The sequence below is a fragment of the Siniperca chuatsi genome, linkage group LG14 (genome assembly GCF_020085105.1).
Source record: "Siniperca chuatsi isolate FFG_IHB_CAS linkage group LG14, ASM2008510v1, whole genome shotgun sequence".
Lineage (NCBI taxonomy): Eukaryota > Metazoa > Chordata > Actinopteri > Centrarchiformes > Sinipercidae > Siniperca > Siniperca chuatsi.
Genome location: NC_058055.1, coordinates 14012163 through 14030807, shown reverse-complemented (window position 1 = coordinate 14030807; position 18645 = coordinate 14012163). Strand labels below are relative to the sequence as shown.

Sequence of the window (18645 nt, the reverse complement as noted above, 5' to 3'; positions counted from 1 at the left end):
GACTCCTGCTTCATGTTGGTTTACTTGTCAACCAGCAACAGTGAAGTGATGAAGTGATGAAGTTAAGTCAGTTTTATTAATATAGCCCAATACCACAAATCACAAATTTGCCTCAATATGTACAGTAAAAAATTGTAAAATCTATAACACAGATAAGTAGTACTGTTTATGCATGACTTGCAGGTTGACTGGGACTCCTCAAGTACTTGTTCATCAATAATTTACAGCACATATTAAATCAGCTCAGGCCTACAGAAACACAGGGTGAGAGAAGTTTGCTCACAGCCACTACACTGTCTGCATTCCTACCACACAGACCTGGCTGGGGAAAACAATATGACATTGATGTCTACAGTGTTTTGCTGTCTAAAATGCATTTTGCCCTGGTAAGTTGGGTTCGTTTTTGAGATACTCTGTTCACACTACGGCAGAGATGTCAGAGTTCTGTGTCTTTTATTCAGTCAACCACTGTAAAAGTTTACTTACATGCGACAAGTGGGAGTGAGTGAAATGTGATACTACAGCGCTTCTGGTGTTAATATCCATGTGTGAAAGATACAATCGTGCGTGAAAAGCATCACTGCCGGTCCGCTTCATCGCATCTGAACAGAGCGTATTGGCACCATCAACCAGGACAGGTGTGACCCAACAAGTTCATTTATTAGAAGCAAACCGTGGAGAACATGTTAAATGTGTGGTGTTTGTACTTTATTTTCTAGGACATGAGAAAATGCTGTCATCATGAACAGGAGTACACTGGATTAAATAGCCGAAAGGTGAAGTGAAGTGTCAAAGTGTTAAATTAGTGGCTTCCAGCATTTCCCAAAATGACTTTCAACAACCCCTGAAAGCAGGAGCATGTGCTTAGTTAGGTGTTACACTCTACTGTATATGGAGGCAGAAAAAAGCTGATGAAAAGCTGCTGATTGTTCCAGTGAGAACAGTGTATGCCATGTCTACCATGGATTTCTCGCTATATAAATATTTAACATTTGAACGCTGTACCTAGAACATAAGCGCTCGCTCTTTGATTCCCAAGTACTGACTATAAAGCCTGTTGTTTACTATTGACATTTTAGAAAGCTGAATATTCCTCCCGTACATACACGATACTGTACATCATGTACAGTATGTGACAACAGCATGCGACAATAGGACACAATTTGTTGCTGGTGGAAAATGGCATTTCTCTCTCACATGGATGAAGCTCAGATTATAATTGCATATACGGATGAGTACACCACCTGTTGCCAAACTAAAATACACATTTTGACTGAATTTAGTCCATGTAGAAATTATGCCGAGCCAAATTACAGAAAATTCTTGCAAAATCTTATATTATTTTCAATTCTGAGTGTTTCTAACAAACAAATGATTTCTGTAGTCGACCCAAAAATCACACTCCGTTCTCCCACAAAAACTTTGACTAACCTCCAGGGGAGCTTCTTGGCTGGGCAGGCAGGTAGCGCCGAGGCAGGGCTGGGGTAGAGGGTGGTTGGAGGCTGTTGCTGCGACATGGTGCCCCTCTCTGGTGCTCTGTCGCAGGAGGGCCGGTGGTCACTCTATGAAGAGGAGGCTCCTCGCTCACACTCAGACCTGGAATACACAGAATTAGATTTTGTTTATAAGACGGTGTAGTCCCTCATTCGTCCAGGAGTGTTCCATCGTAGAAAAGGTTTCAGTCGTAGTCATCTGGACGCTGTTTTCAGAATCAAGATGTTTCGGCTCCCATCCAGAAGTCATTCTCAATTGTGAAAATGGTCTGAGAACTTTAAGCTACTCTGTGTTGCTTAGGGCCTGCCGTCAGGGAGACACTCAGACACAGCAGACACTCAGGAAGACTCCTCCCGAAACATCTTGATTCTGAAAACAGTGTCCAGATGACTACGACTGAAACCTTTTCTACGAGAGATTTTGTTTATGTTTTTAAGCTTATATGGTTTTTTTAATGTATGGTAGAAATGTTAGGAGATATCGCCAGAGTTCCCTTTCTGATTTGCTATATCTCAATTTTTGCCTCTTCCTCCTTTCTCTAATCCCATATTGGTTTTTCTACAATATAATAGGGCTGTGTTATGTCTGAATTTAGGTTCACTGGACTGAGAAATGGTTTGTAACCTCTGGGTCTCGCTGCTGCTGCTCTCAATCATCCTTTTGTTAACCTGGAGCAGCACACTTATCCTGCACACACACACACACACACACACACACACACTGACACACATGTTTACACAGGGACACTTCAGCGCTTTTACATGAGCACATGCGTACACAGGAAAATACAATGCGCGCTCACACATAAGTGCACTGATCATCGCTCATCCTGGCCTATAGTGCAGATATAATCTATCAAATGACCAGTGGATAGTTTACACACAATCACACACTCTGACTATCTGGTCATCTCCCCATCTCCGATCAATAATGACACAACAGATTGCCTGCACTTCTCCACCTTCTTCATGTGACAAGCGGGGATAAACAATTTAATGTAAAGCTGCTTGTAAGAAGCCCAACATAACTCGCATCTCTCCGCATCCTCAGAGATCAGTACATTTTGGAAAATGTGATGGCAAAAAAACCCTCCCAAAAAAAAAAAAACAGCTACTGTGAAAATTTAGATATCAAGAGTTTCTTTTGGTCTGCATTGTCTATGTTAGAGCCAAGTCCCTCAGGAGCTCAGGATTAGAATTGTACACTGCGGGGAGCCTCATCTATTCAGAGGAGCAGTATTGCCATTGGAGTGGATTGTTTTGGTGTGTTCTACCTCGCTGGGCATATACAAACACATGCACACTGAAATCAAAAACACGCTCCTTCATTTGCTCCCTCCAACATTTGCTGCATTGTACCAGTATTGTTGTGAATAGTGAGTGGGAAGTGGGTTTGACAATGACTTATTAGGTTGCTTACAAAGAGGGTTTGCAACCACCGCAGAACTGAGCAGACAATGAATTGATCACTTTTTAGGTGCATAGTATGCCTACGCATAGTCTAATTCATTCATTTTATTCAGTTAAGCCCTCCTATTCCTAAAACTAAAATAGTAAAAAGTAGTTTTTCCAGTGTTTTTCTCTGAAAAGATTATAGGGTCTTTAGATACCCGAGGTATATAAGAGAGTGTTTATATAGGTATCAGCTAATAGCAGGTTTTGTTGCGTTTTCATTCATGCGTTTGTTCTCATTTTGTATCACTGATAATATGAATTAACACAGATGCAAGGATGAAAATGATTTTTCTTACTACTTTGACCCTTTCACAGCGTGTTTTCAGTTCATAACAATTTTGTCGCCTAAAAATGTCTTGTTCACCGTTTGGTTGTACTAAAAGACCATCTAAGGAGTCGGCTGTTCATTTTGTTTTAAGCCTGTTTTTCACTAGCCAAAATTAGCATCCCAATTAATATCACAGTTAATGTGAATTTCGGATTCATTGCTGCGTGTTAACCAAGCTAGCTAGCACTAGCGTTTGCCCTAGGTAGAAACCCTTGCTTCTCCCCAGCTTCATCCTCTCGTCACTTCTGGCTCCAAAAAACCAAGATGGCGATGACCAAAATGCCAAACTCGAGGCTTCAATACAGTAGTCCACAAACCAATGGGTGACATCACGGTGGCTACGTCTACTTCTTTTATACAGTCTATGATATTGACATTTAGCATATTAATCCAAAGTGCTTCCCAATTTTCCTCTCATTCCCACACCAATGGCAGCAAGCTACCCTCTAGGAGGTCACAAGGACACTTTAACATGCGGGCAGGGGGGTCAGATATCGAACCTCCAACCCTGCGATCAGTGAACGATCTGCTCTATCTCCGGAGCCACAGGAGGGTTTTGATGACAGTAACTTTGAAAATGAAGATGTGCCTGAAGCAACTGATCAGCCAGATATTTCAGAATAAGAATTAGAGCAAGAGTATGTCAATTCTTGCTCAGAGGTCATAAGCCTGACAGCAAATAGAAAATAGAGGACCACTGTGGACACCATGTGTGCACAACCATGCTGCAATGACAAGACACTTACTGTGATCCGTGATCATTGTAGACAAATTCGTGCTTGGTCAGTGCCAGTCATTGAGTAGTTACAGCCTATGTGTAACACAGTACAATACTGTATGTAAGTACATAAACATAGAATATACTAGGATACGTTGAAAGGTATAAATAAGTCCTGAAAATACATTTTTTGGCACCTGCAAAATGAGAACAACAACAACAAAAATGTGTTTTTTTGCGTGGGGTCATTATTGTGAATGCTATGTTTTGAATGATGTCACAATGTTCTTTTAATATGTAACTTGCCCTGTGTTAATTAACCAGTCTCTAAATACCCAAGGTATGTAGTAATGTTTGGAAAGCCACCCATGGGTTAAAGGGACACATAAGCAGTGGTTGCTTTAGATATTTCTCAATATAAAAATGTATTGAATTGAAATTGCTCACATCTGACTGGTAAAAAAATTGATAAATACACATGTAAAAAAATGCTTACATAGATAAAGGCATCCTCATATATATGATTTATCACTGCTGTGTGTACATATGCTGCTCATGTTGCTACATCACCATATACTAGTGATGCATGTTCAAGTCCCAAAGCTTAATTCGTCATCCCAGGGCTCATCCAGGGGTTGATTAGTGAGGCTGTTTACAGTATTGCCTCCTCATTAACCAGTCAAGGGCATGAGCAGTGTGTCCAGGCTGCACTGCTGTCACTGAGCTCTGCAATTACATCCTCAACATCCTCTATGTGAGGACTTCCACAGTTTAGAGTCTAAAAGATAAAAACTGCATTTGTGAATAACAAATAAAATGGTTTTGTTTTAAATGAAAGAAACTCTGCTACATCAACCTCAAATGCTCCGACTGGTGCTCCATTTTCTGGGTTGACAGAGATCAGTTAACTGGTAGATATGAACAGAAGTGTGCTCATTAGTCATAGGTCAAGTATGTACGAACAAATTCCCAGAGCACAGAGCAGAGAGAGGAAGAGTAAATAATGTCGTTGGGTAGTCAAAATTGAGGAATGCTGAGAATGATTAAAAAGGAGAGTGGAATTCAGGGACTTAGACAAAGAGAGAAAAAGGGATTTATTTCATTAATGGTAAAAGCAAGCTGATATGCATCACTGATTGGCAAAGTGCCAGCCGATGATGGATAGCAGAGTGTGAGGAGCATAAGAAGAAGGAAGATAGAGGCTGGCTGTGTGGGATCAAGATGAAGCAAACAAAAGGATATTAAAGGAGCTACGAAGAGGAATAAAAGGATGGTGCTGTGGTGGAGCCAGTGGGCAAGCTTAGGGTATTATGATGATGGATGAAAATTTATAAGATATTAAAAAGGGACCATGAGAAAACAGAAACAGCCGAGAACAAAAGACCGCAAGTTTCTCCAGCTCAGTGGGAGGCCATTTTATTGGAGCAGCTTGCACCTCATAACAAAATGAATGCCAGTAGATTAATGCTGACTCTTACAGTATATCTCAGTCCTATACACCGACTGAAGAGGAGACAGATATTGAAGCATACCATGTGCATTCTCAGAGTTTTTCCTTGGTGTATATGGAAAATGGCAATGCAGCAGCATGTCACTTGAATGCTTACCAGTTTTAATTTCATTGTAAAAATTCAGACCTCAGAGGTGTTTCATTTCACTGTAGCATAAACCGTTCTGTGCTTGTCAGCTAAATCAGCAAATTCACATCCTGCAAAAGAAACTCTCCTGCTGTCCTAAAGGAATTGATCATGGTGTAGTCTGTCCAGGTTGATTACAGCACAAGTGGCATACATCCAGATGCACAGCTTGCTGTGCTGACGTGCCAAAGAAATAGCTCTTATTCTTTAAAAATATATAGCCCCTGGGAAATAAGTGAATACTTCAAATTGTTTTGTATGCTTAAAAAACCCCAAGCAGCATCTGGTATAAATCGACTCATTGGGATATTTAGGTGATAGCTGGGTGGTGGGTTTGATGTGGAGGGATGGGGAAGTTATATAGTTCCTAACTGATTTATTTTATTAATGTTTTATGAACATTTCTATGCTTAATAAAGCAGCAATTACACAATGTAAAAATACTCCATTAGTATTAGTAAGTCCTGCATTAACAATTGCACTTAAGTAACAGTAGTAAAGTATTAGCAGCTAAATGCACTTGAAGTATCAAAAGTAAAAATATGCATTACTGGCCCACGGAAGCCAGCAGTGATCCATTTTCTAAGACTGATAAAAATAGTTTTCTCTCCTGTATATATACTGGCCTCTTTAAGAGTGATAATATTATATGTCATATTATTTTATTATTATTCTTGGTGCATTAACATGTAAGAAGAATTTTAATATTGTAGCTAGTCAAGGTGAAGCTAATGTTACTTGATGATTATGCACTGGGTAGTTTAATTAGTAGAAATGCATCATATTTTATAAGCTAATCAAATGTTTTGCAGGTCAAATCATAATCGACAAAGTAACAAGTAGGCTTATTATAGCTGTCAGATAAATGTAATGGGATAAAAAAGTATAATAAAACCTCTGAAAGTATAATGTTCCCAATGAAATGTTGTGGAGTATAAGTATAAAGTAGCATAAAATAGAAATGCTCAAGAAAAGTACAAATACCTAAAAAATTACAATGCTTGAGTTACTGCATTTGTGTATGTTTTGTGTAATTTTAGCTAATTTTGAAGTCTAACCTTAATTGTGCCCGTTTAATTAGACTGCATGTTCTCAGCTTCGGTTGTCAGCTTAATTCAGCACTGTTCAATACAGAAGACATTGTGTGTAATTAAACGTCAAGATTGTATTCATCAAAGCATATAATCTGTCGTGCTTATTAATCGTTGCTTCCTGTCAGTCGTTTAAAGCTGGTTTAAAATGTCTGTCACTCTTCATCTGTCATAAAGTACAGAGCACTTCATTCTCTATTAATCACTTTTCCTGTGAACTTTTATATTTTTGCTATGCTCACAGTATATACACACATATTGTCTGCATTATGTTTCATGCTGTTACAAGAGAAACATGGAAACACTCAGGCAACATGTTGCTTAAATTTTTGCCAAACTGTATCTCCAAGCAGGCCGGGGTCAAATAATGTTTTGATTCTCAAAATAGTTTAAGACAAAATTTGAACAACATTCTGTCTCAATGAATGATGCTGGGAACAAACAACAAAAACAAGCTGCTTCATCCACACTGATTTCATCAAATTTAGAGTTGATATTGGAAGTTAAAATATTGGATTTCAGTTAGTGGCCCCCCTTAGGCCAACCGGTGCGTCATGTAAGGATAGCTGTAGAAACTAGATATCTGGCGTAGGTGACTGTCATTCAAAATCAGAAACTGTGACCTTTAACTTTAGTGCATTGATCAATTCAATCTGTGTACTGTACCAAAATATATGATACATTCAAGTTTTGCAAAAATATAACATAACACAAAAAGATGTGTGTCACAAGTAAATTAGATTCATGGTTTTGGAGGTTTTTTAAAGAAACAACATCTTAACTCAAAAAACTTCATAACAGTTGTCGAACTGTGCATAACTGTGTGTTTTGACTGATTAACTCCTCCTGGCAACAAAGAGGTCTGCAAATGCAAAGTACACAATTGTGCATCTGCCGTGATGTGTGTGAAAGTCAAGGTTAAAGCTGCATACATAAAGCACAAAGTAATGGCCCTGCAGAGACAAGACCTGGGCTGCAGACTGAGAGATAAATTAGATAACACTGGAGCTGACAGCAGCATCCACAGGCCTCCTGTCCTCTGTCAGGACCCAGATGTCAGGAGATTAAAGGTTCAGTTCAACCAGATGGACGTGAAATATTTCTCCTCTTATGGTCAACAAGAGAACAATGTTCTTCTGTGGTAGACCAGCATTTACTGAAACCAGTCAAATGGCATTATAAGTATATGATATTTGAATAAATCACAGACTTTTCCACCCTAAGGTGTTATTTTAGGACTCATAGTATAATCTTAAAAACTTCTCTGGCTGAAGATCCAAGAGTGTTGCCCAGAATCTGCTGGTCTCTGTAATAAAGTATCCCTAACAAGGAAACGCTTAGGACAAGAACAAAAGTTATGAATGGATTAAACCAGATCAGGAAAGACTGAGGAACCAGATGGTGTGGGTTCAAACCCCAGTGACAGCCAGAATCATTCCTGCTGAAGTGTCCCTGAACAACGCACTGAGGACCAGTTTTACATACACTAGGCTACAGCTCAGCCTATTGTTGTGTCTTTCATTCAGTTTGTGCTCACAAACTGCGCAAAATGATTGAGTCACTTACTGAGGCAACAACTTACTACACAAGAAGACTTTAGTGGTGATTCGCCTGTGTCTGCTGTCACCGAGATTTCTATAGAATATGGGAGAATTAGATTTTCTTTTCCACCACAGTCTTGTGAGTGCACAATCATCAAGACTTTTGGCATAACATTACGCAGCTAATTTTATGTTTTATAAGATGAAAACCTAGCAAAGACAAAAATAAATAAAATATTTATCATTTATAAAATCTTCAAAAGCTTGTATTTGGTGGTTGATAGCCATAAGCTGAATTGCATTTCCAGTTTGAGTTTTTGCTGTCCACACAAGGTTAGTGGGACACAATGTTGAATTTTTATTTTTATATATTATTAAGGCAGGTATATAAAAAAACTGTAGCTCATTCCCTGCAGGTGTTAAAGTTGTTGTACCTTTCACTTTCTTTGCCTGTAGATGGCAACAGTGTCATGTTTACATCTGTATATCTAAATTGCTGCTGTGGTTACTGTCCATCCATACAGTCAATGACGTGACCGAAATGAGTATTTGAGGGATTTTTTTCTCTTAGTTTTAACTTTGTGAGTTACAATCCAGTGCTTGAAATCTAAAAAAAAAGGTTGAAAAACAAAAACAGGAAAGAGCACAAAACAAATGAACAAGGGCTAGGTTTCGTAACCAATACCTCAACATTTGGCTGACAGCTAGCTACTTTTTCAAGCAGTTGGAAACATAACAGCAAATACAACATAAGGAACCAAATATATACCCAATAGTGTCATGTCTTGACAAAACGGTTTAGTTAAATCCTAAGTTTGCATCACACTATTTGCACAGCTTTATTGATGAAGTTTTGTCACAATTCTACCATGAAAAGCATATTTACAGAAGTGATTCGCTTGTTTTTGAAGGAGACCACAGAGCATTAAACTGAACCAAAGTGGAAAATGAAATGCAAACTGTGAGAGATAAAATGAAAGCTAAATGTCCACAGGATGAAAACATTTTTTTTGCACTTTAGTAAGGAAAACCACAGATGAAAAGCATGCTGTGGAACATTCGAATTAGATTCATTGGCAATGTAGACGGAAATGAGGGTTGCTCAGTATAGGAGAGAGAGGATGAGGATGCGGTCATGTAAATTATTTTTAAAAATTGGGCTCTAAATTCATCAAAATGCAGAATCACAGATTAAGCCTAACCCTAATAAAATCTTTGTTATAGTGTTTGATATTTTTTAGAATAATTCCCTTTTACATACGCAACAGCTATGTACACTATGATCGGTGTCTTTTAGCTCTGGGTGAGTTGAAGAGCAGGTTTACAAGTTTATCTGATTTTGATGCTCCTGTTTTCACTTTCCCAATATTTTTGTCAGTCTGGACAATCAGATAAGCTCATAAACAGTGATTAACACGGAACTGGATAAAAATATGCTGGGAGTTGATCAGTTAATGAACAGGCCCATTGAGCCCATCCTCACTGTCACAGCTCTGCTGCTTCAGTAAGCCTCTGCCATGTTAGTTTTTCTCTCCTCAGCTGCAGAATGGCAGCCATATCTAATTGGCCCATCTAATTTGCTGCTCCACTAGTGTGTGTGTGTGTGTAGACATGTTTGTGAATATCTGTGTGCGCACATGCACCATAGAAACCATCTGTTCACAGTGAGCTAGCATGAGTCACAGACAGATCTGAGCCATGGTATCTGGGGTATGGCATCCATTCTCCTCCCCACGCCAGTCCCGCCATGCTTCTCTCTTTCCACTCTTTTCTCTTCCACATTCTCCCTTCCTCTCTCCCCTCTGCTCATTTTGACTCATTGAATTTGCTTTTATCACTGCGCCTCCCTTCAGTCGTCCACTCCGTTTTCCCTTTCGTTCATTTGATTTCCACCATTATTTCATTCTCACCTAAAGAAAAGACAGATAGAGGTGATAATACAATAATAATAAAAAGTTTGTTTTGGCGATTGAGTTTCCATCACAGAGTCAGCGTGGCTCAAAGGCACAGGCTTCATCAGCCTCCTTCTGCTGGATTCTCCTCTCGGCTATGTAATGGAGTCTGTCAGTCACAGTGGAATTAACATCGTATCCTCGAGGTTTCTTACATGCACGGATGCTCTCTCTCTCTAACGCACATTCACATACACACATGCCTGAAACACCTTAGGGGATGTCAGCGACTGGGCTGAAGGGAGGATTGGGTTAATGGCTAATCAATGTCATATAGAGTAACCTATAGACCCCCAGATGCTAGACAAACACACACATACTTGCATACATGCTTATATGCAAACAGGCGAGAAGAATCAATCAAGGCTATACCAGTTTACCTCAATGTCACCTTGGTTACCTTACCTTACCTTTGGGTATCCTGTGTCTGTGATTTGTTTCACTCTAAATGATCTACAGTATTTCATGAAGGCTAGTTATTTTCACTTCACAATAAAATACTCCAGCAATATTAAAGGGTTAGTACACCCACTACACAAAGTATATTATTTACTTACCTCTAGTGGTATCCAGCCTTGCAGATAGATTTGGTTTTATTTCATCAGTTTTTTTTCAATTATGAAGTACATCTCTGAAATTTCAGATACAATACAGTATCCAGTTGAATGGAATTTCGTTTGTGATGTTCACAGAATTGAAAATCAACGGAACAAACTGTCAACTGATTTTATTGGAACTACTTTCTACCAGAGAAATAGTCCCTATGAAAACCACTGACAGTGTGTTCAGTGGATTATCCAGAGTAACGGGGACATTGTTTCTAGGAAGAGATTATGCTGTTGATTTTTTAAAATGTAATTTTCCAATGCTGTGAGCACCACAAACAAAATTCCATTTAATGCCATGTTATTGGGGCGCAGGCAGAAATCTCAGCGGTTGATTTCTCAAAAATTTAAAAAATAAAACAATGACTAAGGTGCTACCCTTTAACATTGTGATTTTGAACTAACACCTGGACATTAGCATATTCTCCTAAGCCAAGTATTCTTCTTCCTCTGCCTCTCCACTCTCTTCTCCAGAGACACACAATTGCACATGCACACATGTACACACATCTCCACATTACCCATTGATAAGAGCAGGTTGACTAGCTATGGCAGTGGGGAGTTTAAACTCCAGGGATACTTCCTCTAACCCACTTTACTGGAGCGTGGCGATCCTTTCCTCCCCATCGCTCTATTTCTTAATGATTCTCCTATCCGTATCACCCAGAGCCCTAATGGAGTCCACTTTGTTTTCTGATCAATAGAGAAAACGAGCAACTGAGTCTGTCCTTTCTTCTCTCTGTTACAGAAAGAGGTATTAGGTCGCTGAGGCTCCCCCAACAGCCTTGATGGAAGGATGTGTAGTAACTCATCTGTAAGTCGGTCTGTTCTTTGATCTGAGTTGGAGCGTGGTGAGAGGTGGGCAAACAATCCCGAGTGGTAGGTAGAGGAAAATCAGGTATCACCACATGCACACGTAATTCCATGCACCTAACTACAGTATGTGCACACACGCACAAATAAACATAGATTAAACAGAGTCAGAGCCTTTGGAAATTAGAAACTGAAGATTGTTTACCACTCTCATGACTCCTATCTAACTTTTTTGTCCTCATCAGTATTTCACCATCGTGCTGTGAATCACAACATCAGTCTACAAATAGGTTTGTGCAGTCACCCCAATATTTCACATTCATACGTAAGGATTTCAAAATGCAGTTATTTTTGGATAAGAATGACACTATCTAAAATTCAAACCAGGGAAGGATTTAACTTTAAATGAAATGTCACCCCTACTTTTTCAGCAACTGTTAAATGTATGATGATTGAATCCAGGTCCAGAAAAGACAAAACATAGTACTTTAAAAGTTCCCCCAATTTCCCAAAGAAAGGTCACGACAACCCTCTGGTTAAAGCCCAACAAGTGCTCACACACTGGGAGAGACAGAGCCAGATCTACAGTCAAGCCTAGTTTGGTCTGGAAGGTTCAAATAGAGCGGAAAGCTCAAATGCCTCACAGCTAAAGGTCACAAGCACCACACAGAGTCAAAAGTGGAAGTAAATGTTCCTGCTCTCCCCTCCTGCCTCTCTCACTGTCTCACACACACAGACACACACACACACACACACACACAGAAATGAACATCAAAGGCTGTTAATCTTTTGCCTCTCATGTCTATCATCCTTGATTCCATTTTGGTCTGCCATGCTCTGAGCAGCAGCAGTTCAACAGCAGAAGAGGAACATTGTGCTGCAGGCACTACTTTTAAAACTTCTAGTCTTTTGCGTTCTGCTGGCAGGTGTTCCTGTGCTTTGTGAGTATGTGAAAGTGTGCTGATAGATGTAATATTTATAAAGTGGTCAAAATGCCTATAGAGGTTTGAACTACAGGTGATAGATTACAGGAGTAAATCTGCAGATTAATTCTGGCAGCTGCTTGAATAGACAATATGCTAACAAGCAAAAGATCAGGTCACTGTTCTATTATGTATTTTTATCTTTAAGATTAAGTGGATGCACTTGTTACAGTAACATAAAGAGTCTGATGTACGTCGCTGAGAATGAACTTGTGATCTTTGGCCAGAATGGTGCAGCAGAGACTTTTCTCTTGGCTTAAATCTCATTTCACTGATTCATGATATTGATATTTACGTAATTTATTTGGAAAAGTACCATACAAATGAAGCTATTATCTGGAGCAAAGGGAGGGGTAAAGTCAATACTTTTGATTATGTTGCATTTGTCTCTGACAACATACCAAAATAGAATGAGAAAAATCTAAATATACAGCTGCAAGCAGCAGTTGTTGGAATACAAGCACCCGAGTGCCATGGAAAATGTGTTTTTCAGATCATTACTGTTCTGCTGTACACTGGTGTTACATTTTGACTTCACAGATTTACTTCAGATGCTTGAGGGAATATATATATATATATATATATATATATATATATATATATATATATATATATATATATATATATATATATATATATATATATATATATATTTTTTTTTTTTTTTTAGTCCGAGGTAAGGGTTTCAATTCTAGGAGGAGATTGAAAAATATGTTTTACAGAAAATTCAAATTAGTGGAAATCTGTCACCATGCAGCTGAGTTCATGTATGAGAATAAAGGGATCAAATGAAAAAATGAAAAAGAAGAAAATAAGAACACAAGAAAGATGAGAAGAAGAGAAGTGGTGCATCCTGCTATTGTTGCACACTAAGGCTGCATCTAACAGTTATTTCCATTATATGGACTAATCTGCTGATTGTTTTCGTAATGAATTGACTAATTGTTTGGTAAAAGAATAGTAATGCCCATCAAAATTTCCCAAAGCTCCATCTGATATCTTCAACCCCAAAATATTCAGTTTGATGTCATAGAAAACCAACAAATATTCACATTTATGAAACTAGTTTGGCATTTTTGCTTAAAAAATGACTTACAATTAATTGTTTGTCAAAATAGAAATAATAGAAGATACATTTTCTGCTAATTGATAAATCGACTAATCATTTTAGCTCTATTGCACACACACACACACACACACACACACACACACACACGCGCGCGCACACCCCAACACACTTGATCAATACCCACAATGCAATTAGAGCACTACTCATTGATCAGGGCCTTTCTTCTACAATGTTTATCCAAACATGGAGAAACCATTGATAAAAAGAGTGATAAAATCAATGTTTAGGTCTTTATGAAACAGATATGACAAGTGTCTCAAAACACATTTATGTCACTTTTTTTTGAGAGTCCTCTGTTTCCTGTTCCACAGCAGCTGACAAGGTGCCTCCCCCACATTACTGCACAGTTTGTATTCATTTTCAACCAACGGGAGAGAGAAAAGAGGGATGAAAAAAAGGATGAGTACAAAAGGGGGGAACGAGGGAAAGGAGTGATGACATAACAGGGGGCCTGACGTGTGTGAGAGAGGAGGTGCTTACGTCAACTGTAACTGGGAGAGGAAGAACAAGCATTCCCTATGTAGGTCACATTAAAAACACATGCAGCTACCAGAAATTCAGCCAACTAACCAACCAGCCTGCAAGCAGCATTGAAATCACAACTGTAAGTGCACCTCCAGTTCACTGTGAAAATTAAAAATATACAAACTATTCTGTTATCTCTGCTAATGCTGACTGAATCTGTAACACAGGCCTAGTTAAGAGCCTGTTAAATTACTGATGAGTCTGGGGAATGACATCAGGTGCTCTGTTATTTTTGCATACTTTCAATCAAGACAAAAAAGTGGTTACAAGCTCAGCTGTCAAACAGGGACGTTTCATGCCTTGTTCAGTATATGAATCAATGATTTATCACTGTACATTGAGGAAATTCATTTTTTATAGTCATCATGCATTCTTGTGTGTAATATCACACCAACATCGCACCATATCATCACCCTTTATTCATGAATCTTAAGAATCCTCCTAGAGCAAATTAAGCAATTAGTAACAATGTCACGATGTTCTGACCTCTAGTCTTAATGACATTGATTTTAATTTACTAATATTAGTGCCCCTATTTGGGCCAATCATGTGTGACACATGCAGAAACAAATTATAATACCCAATTAAAGCTGCAAGCAGCGATGACCGGGCCCTCACACTGCCATGCAAGTCGGGCGTGCTGCATCCGTCCTTGCCGGATGCTGGCTGTTGGACGCAGCTCTGAATTGTGATGTGTTTTGGTCACTGCACGTAGGAGTTAAATATTACTTTCTGTGTCCACTACGTGGTGCTAGAGAACACACACTAATATTGCTTGCTGGATATCATGTGTAAACCACATCATGTAAATTAAATGTAAATCAGATGGTGTTTGTCACAGAAGGCTGACTTTCTGTTGCCAGTAGATGGCGCTGTGACAATAACTAAATACTGTCATATAGATGTGTTCTGGGCGGGACTCTTATCATACATATGCATTTTGGTTGAGACTGGACTATGTACAGTTGTTAGACGAAAACTCAAGTTTTGAGCAACTTTTCATGGTGAAGGTCTTTAGATTGCTCTACAAAAATTTGAAGTTTACTTCTCTGGGAGGAGTTTGATAAAGTACGGAGCCTGTAAATGCTGAAAAATGGCACATTCAATTCAAAATGGCTGACTTGTTGTTGTTTTTTTTTTGCATGTCTTGGGGTGATACATGTACCTCCCAATTTTCATACACATAGGAGAAATGTAGGCCGGGGGGCTGCATTTTTTTTTATTTTAAGGGGCACTATAGAGCCATTTTGCCCCGCCCATTTCTGAAAGCCATAAAATATCACATTTTTCACCAGTCCTGATGAGTGTGCAAAATTTCACAAGAATTAGACTATTGTACTGGTAATGTCTATTGCTTGAAACATCCCTTTTATTGTGTCCTCATGTGAAGAAAAAGCGCTTTGCCAAACTGCAGCTCTACAGTTGTTATTGACCTGGAGCTTGCGTATGAAAATACAGAGGGGAGAATAAATTGTAAGCGGGGTGGAGCTCAGGAAGAGAAAGAAAACTGTAACATAATGAATGTGGGAGGGGGCTGTTTATGCAAACTATATTCATGAGAGGAATACACAGAAGAAGGCAATAAAGACGGTATGGTGATGATATTAGTGTACTCATGATGTAGTGATAAAGTAGGTGTTTGTGAAAGTACCATTGGGATTAACAAATAGATACCAATTTATTGTTAAAAAAACAAGACAGATAAGAAAATACAGGACATGCTGGAAAAGCTGAACGTAAAGTAAAAATCAAATCTTACAAATAGTGGCACTGGTGTCAACAGATTTGCAATGAGTGGACTCACGCTGAGCTGTCCTGCAGGGGTCACTCTGTGTGCTGTCAGCAGAGTGGGCCGAGGAGACGGAGGACACACTGGAGCTCCTGACGAAGCCAAAGGCTGCCAGGCGGCCTGCGGGGAGACGGCTGGAGCTGAAGCCTGGGGGTCGCAGGCCTGACTGGCTGGCTTTGGGAAGCAGAGACCTGGAGACCCCAGCCTGGGGCTGGGCTGCTGCCGTCGATGGAGCAGGAGGAGAAGTGGGAGTATGATGGGTGAAGACCTGGTCATCTATTAGAAAAGCACAACATGAAGAATCATGTTATCTGACAACATTTTGAAAACAGAAAATTGTTGAAAAAGAGGTAGCACCTACATGGGGTGTCCTTAGCTGAACTGATATGATCCAGACAGAGAACATAGGCAGCAGCCAGACAGTATACAGACAATGGTAAACAAAGCAACTCAACATTCCCTGCATTTCAACTATGCTCAGTTTGTTTGAGCTGCAGCATGTGGTGCTGGACGGACAGCACCGCAAAAACAGGAAGTAAAATTGTGTGTGTGTGTGTGTGTTTGAGTGACTACTGTTAACTCATTAACCACCACTCACATACCAACAAAATGCAAGGGCTACAGCATAGCCATTATGTTTATTTCCCCTGTGAATCATTCATCATCCTGTGTTGACTAAGCTCTCAGTGGGCTCCAGGAAGTTTTCTGTGTTATGACTCATACAGCAAGCAAATATAATAACTATATACACAACAACCTGGTAACAGCTGCTTTTGGCTCTGCCCATGCTTGCAAACTGGGCTAGCGGCCAGCAGTTTCTCTAATGCCAACACTGTTATGACATTCGATATGACACCCACAATTTAGGACACAGAAGATATATCTTTCTAATACATACACTGTGCTTGCCTTTGTTTATAGTTCATTCCATGATCAGTAATTCCTCATTATTGTAGGTATTACAGTGATTCTAACTGCAGTTACCCAAACTGCATGGCTCTATCATCCATGTTTATGGACTTTAACCCAGAAAATAAGGCTAAAGTGAAAGGTGGATTAAAAGAGAGAAGAAAATGGAGAGGAGAGAAAACATCTTTACTGAGGAAAATAAAGACAGGGAATCAATGAGAGAAAGGGAGGATAAAAAAGTAATCATAGCTCCATAGTGGCAACTATTGCCACTGAGCAATGGGGAGAAATCCTCCCTTTTTGTAATCTATGGTTTCCAACAGCAAAACAGATGAAATGTGCCGGCATGAACAACCAAGGCTGCACACACACACAATCACACAGTGGGCAAATCCACAGGCCTTGGATAGAAGCCCCCATCTTGGCTACCCCAGCCTGCAGTATAAGGTTTAGATCCTGGGCAAGAGAAGAGCATTATCCCCTGCTGGCTGCAGAGATAAGGTAGGAAGCCCTCCTTTCCCCTCTATTTGGCACAGCTGGGTGCTCCAGTGCATGCTATAGGGTAACCACCACATCAAGACAAGAGGGGGAAAAAAGACAGAGAATACAAGCTCTGTTGGTAGAGAGAAACAAAGTGGGGCAGAAAGAGGGATAAAAGTCTCCAGTGTAACTCCCCTCCAGCATCATCAGTGCCGCTGTTCACCTCTTTCCTCAATATCTGTCGGTGTGCCATGTGGTCTGTTTATAATATTGGAGCTAAGAAGGTCAGGATCATTAAAGATAAATGTCCTAATTCCCCCCCCCAACACACGCACACACACACACTTTAGCCTAGATATCACGGACCTAGGAAACCGGATGAATTTCTTAATATGACTTTTACTGTCCTTCTCTCTTTCTGTATTTCACTGTATTCTTTTAGCTCCCAAATAACTTTTTTTGGTTCTCTTTCTTCAGTGTTTCTCTTAAATTTTTGTCACTTTCTTATTCCACAAATTGCACCTGCAAAATACACTCTACCTGATAAAGTGGCTCTCAAAAAGTACCAAATTAGGAAAGTGTGAATTTGAAAATGCATCATCATAAATCATAAAACCCTGGGCATTTTCCTGGGCTTGCATTTTTTTCCCTTCATTCAAAAGATTTGAATAAAACCACTTTACTCTGCCTATAGGTCTAAAGACTACCTTCAGTTTCTCAACAACCCCTGAGAAATGAAAACATCTCCAAAACATCTGTTTGATTTCATTGAAAGGAAGAGTATCCTAACTTGAGATGAATTATGTAAATCATGCTCAGATAAGTCAATGCAGCTGGGACGAGCACTATAATGACCAACCAATTTTAATTACAGCCCAAGGTGAGTTGCGACAACCTGCATTGATTTCCTCAACAAAGCGTTAAATTGCATGTTATTAAATGTGATACTTGAGTGCATTGCAATCTCTGCAGAACTACTTGAGCAAAGCACAGGGCTTCACTGCTGTGAGAAAAGGAGGATGAGAGCCTCAATATGCAGAAGTTACAGTAGCTTCAATACAAACGTCCTGTCCTGTAAGTGGATGATCCTCATTATCATAACAATGTAGAGTTTAAAACCTACACGGTAATTATGTGAGTATAGAGTACTTTGACTGTTATACAATAGCTATACAGTATAATTACTATAATATATGT

At 39.4% G+C, this 18645-nt stretch overlaps 1 protein-coding gene across 2 annotated transcripts in view; it reads right to left on the bottom strand.

The window, feature by feature from the left end:
• Positions 1-18645, bottom strand: part of mtus2a (microtubule associated tumor suppressor candidate 2a) — a 47151-nt gene that overhangs the window by 12519 nt on the left and 15987 nt on the right. For both annotated transcript variants that reach the window (XM_044222911.1, XM_044222912.1), the window contains exons 4-5: positions 16075-16335; positions 1432-1596 (exon numbers count right to left, since the gene is read on the bottom strand). In XM_044222911.1, coding sequence (XP_044078846.1) covers positions 1432-1596; positions 16075-16335 — 426 coding nt within the window. The remainder of the gene's footprint in view (positions 1-1431; positions 1597-16074; positions 16336-18645) is intronic.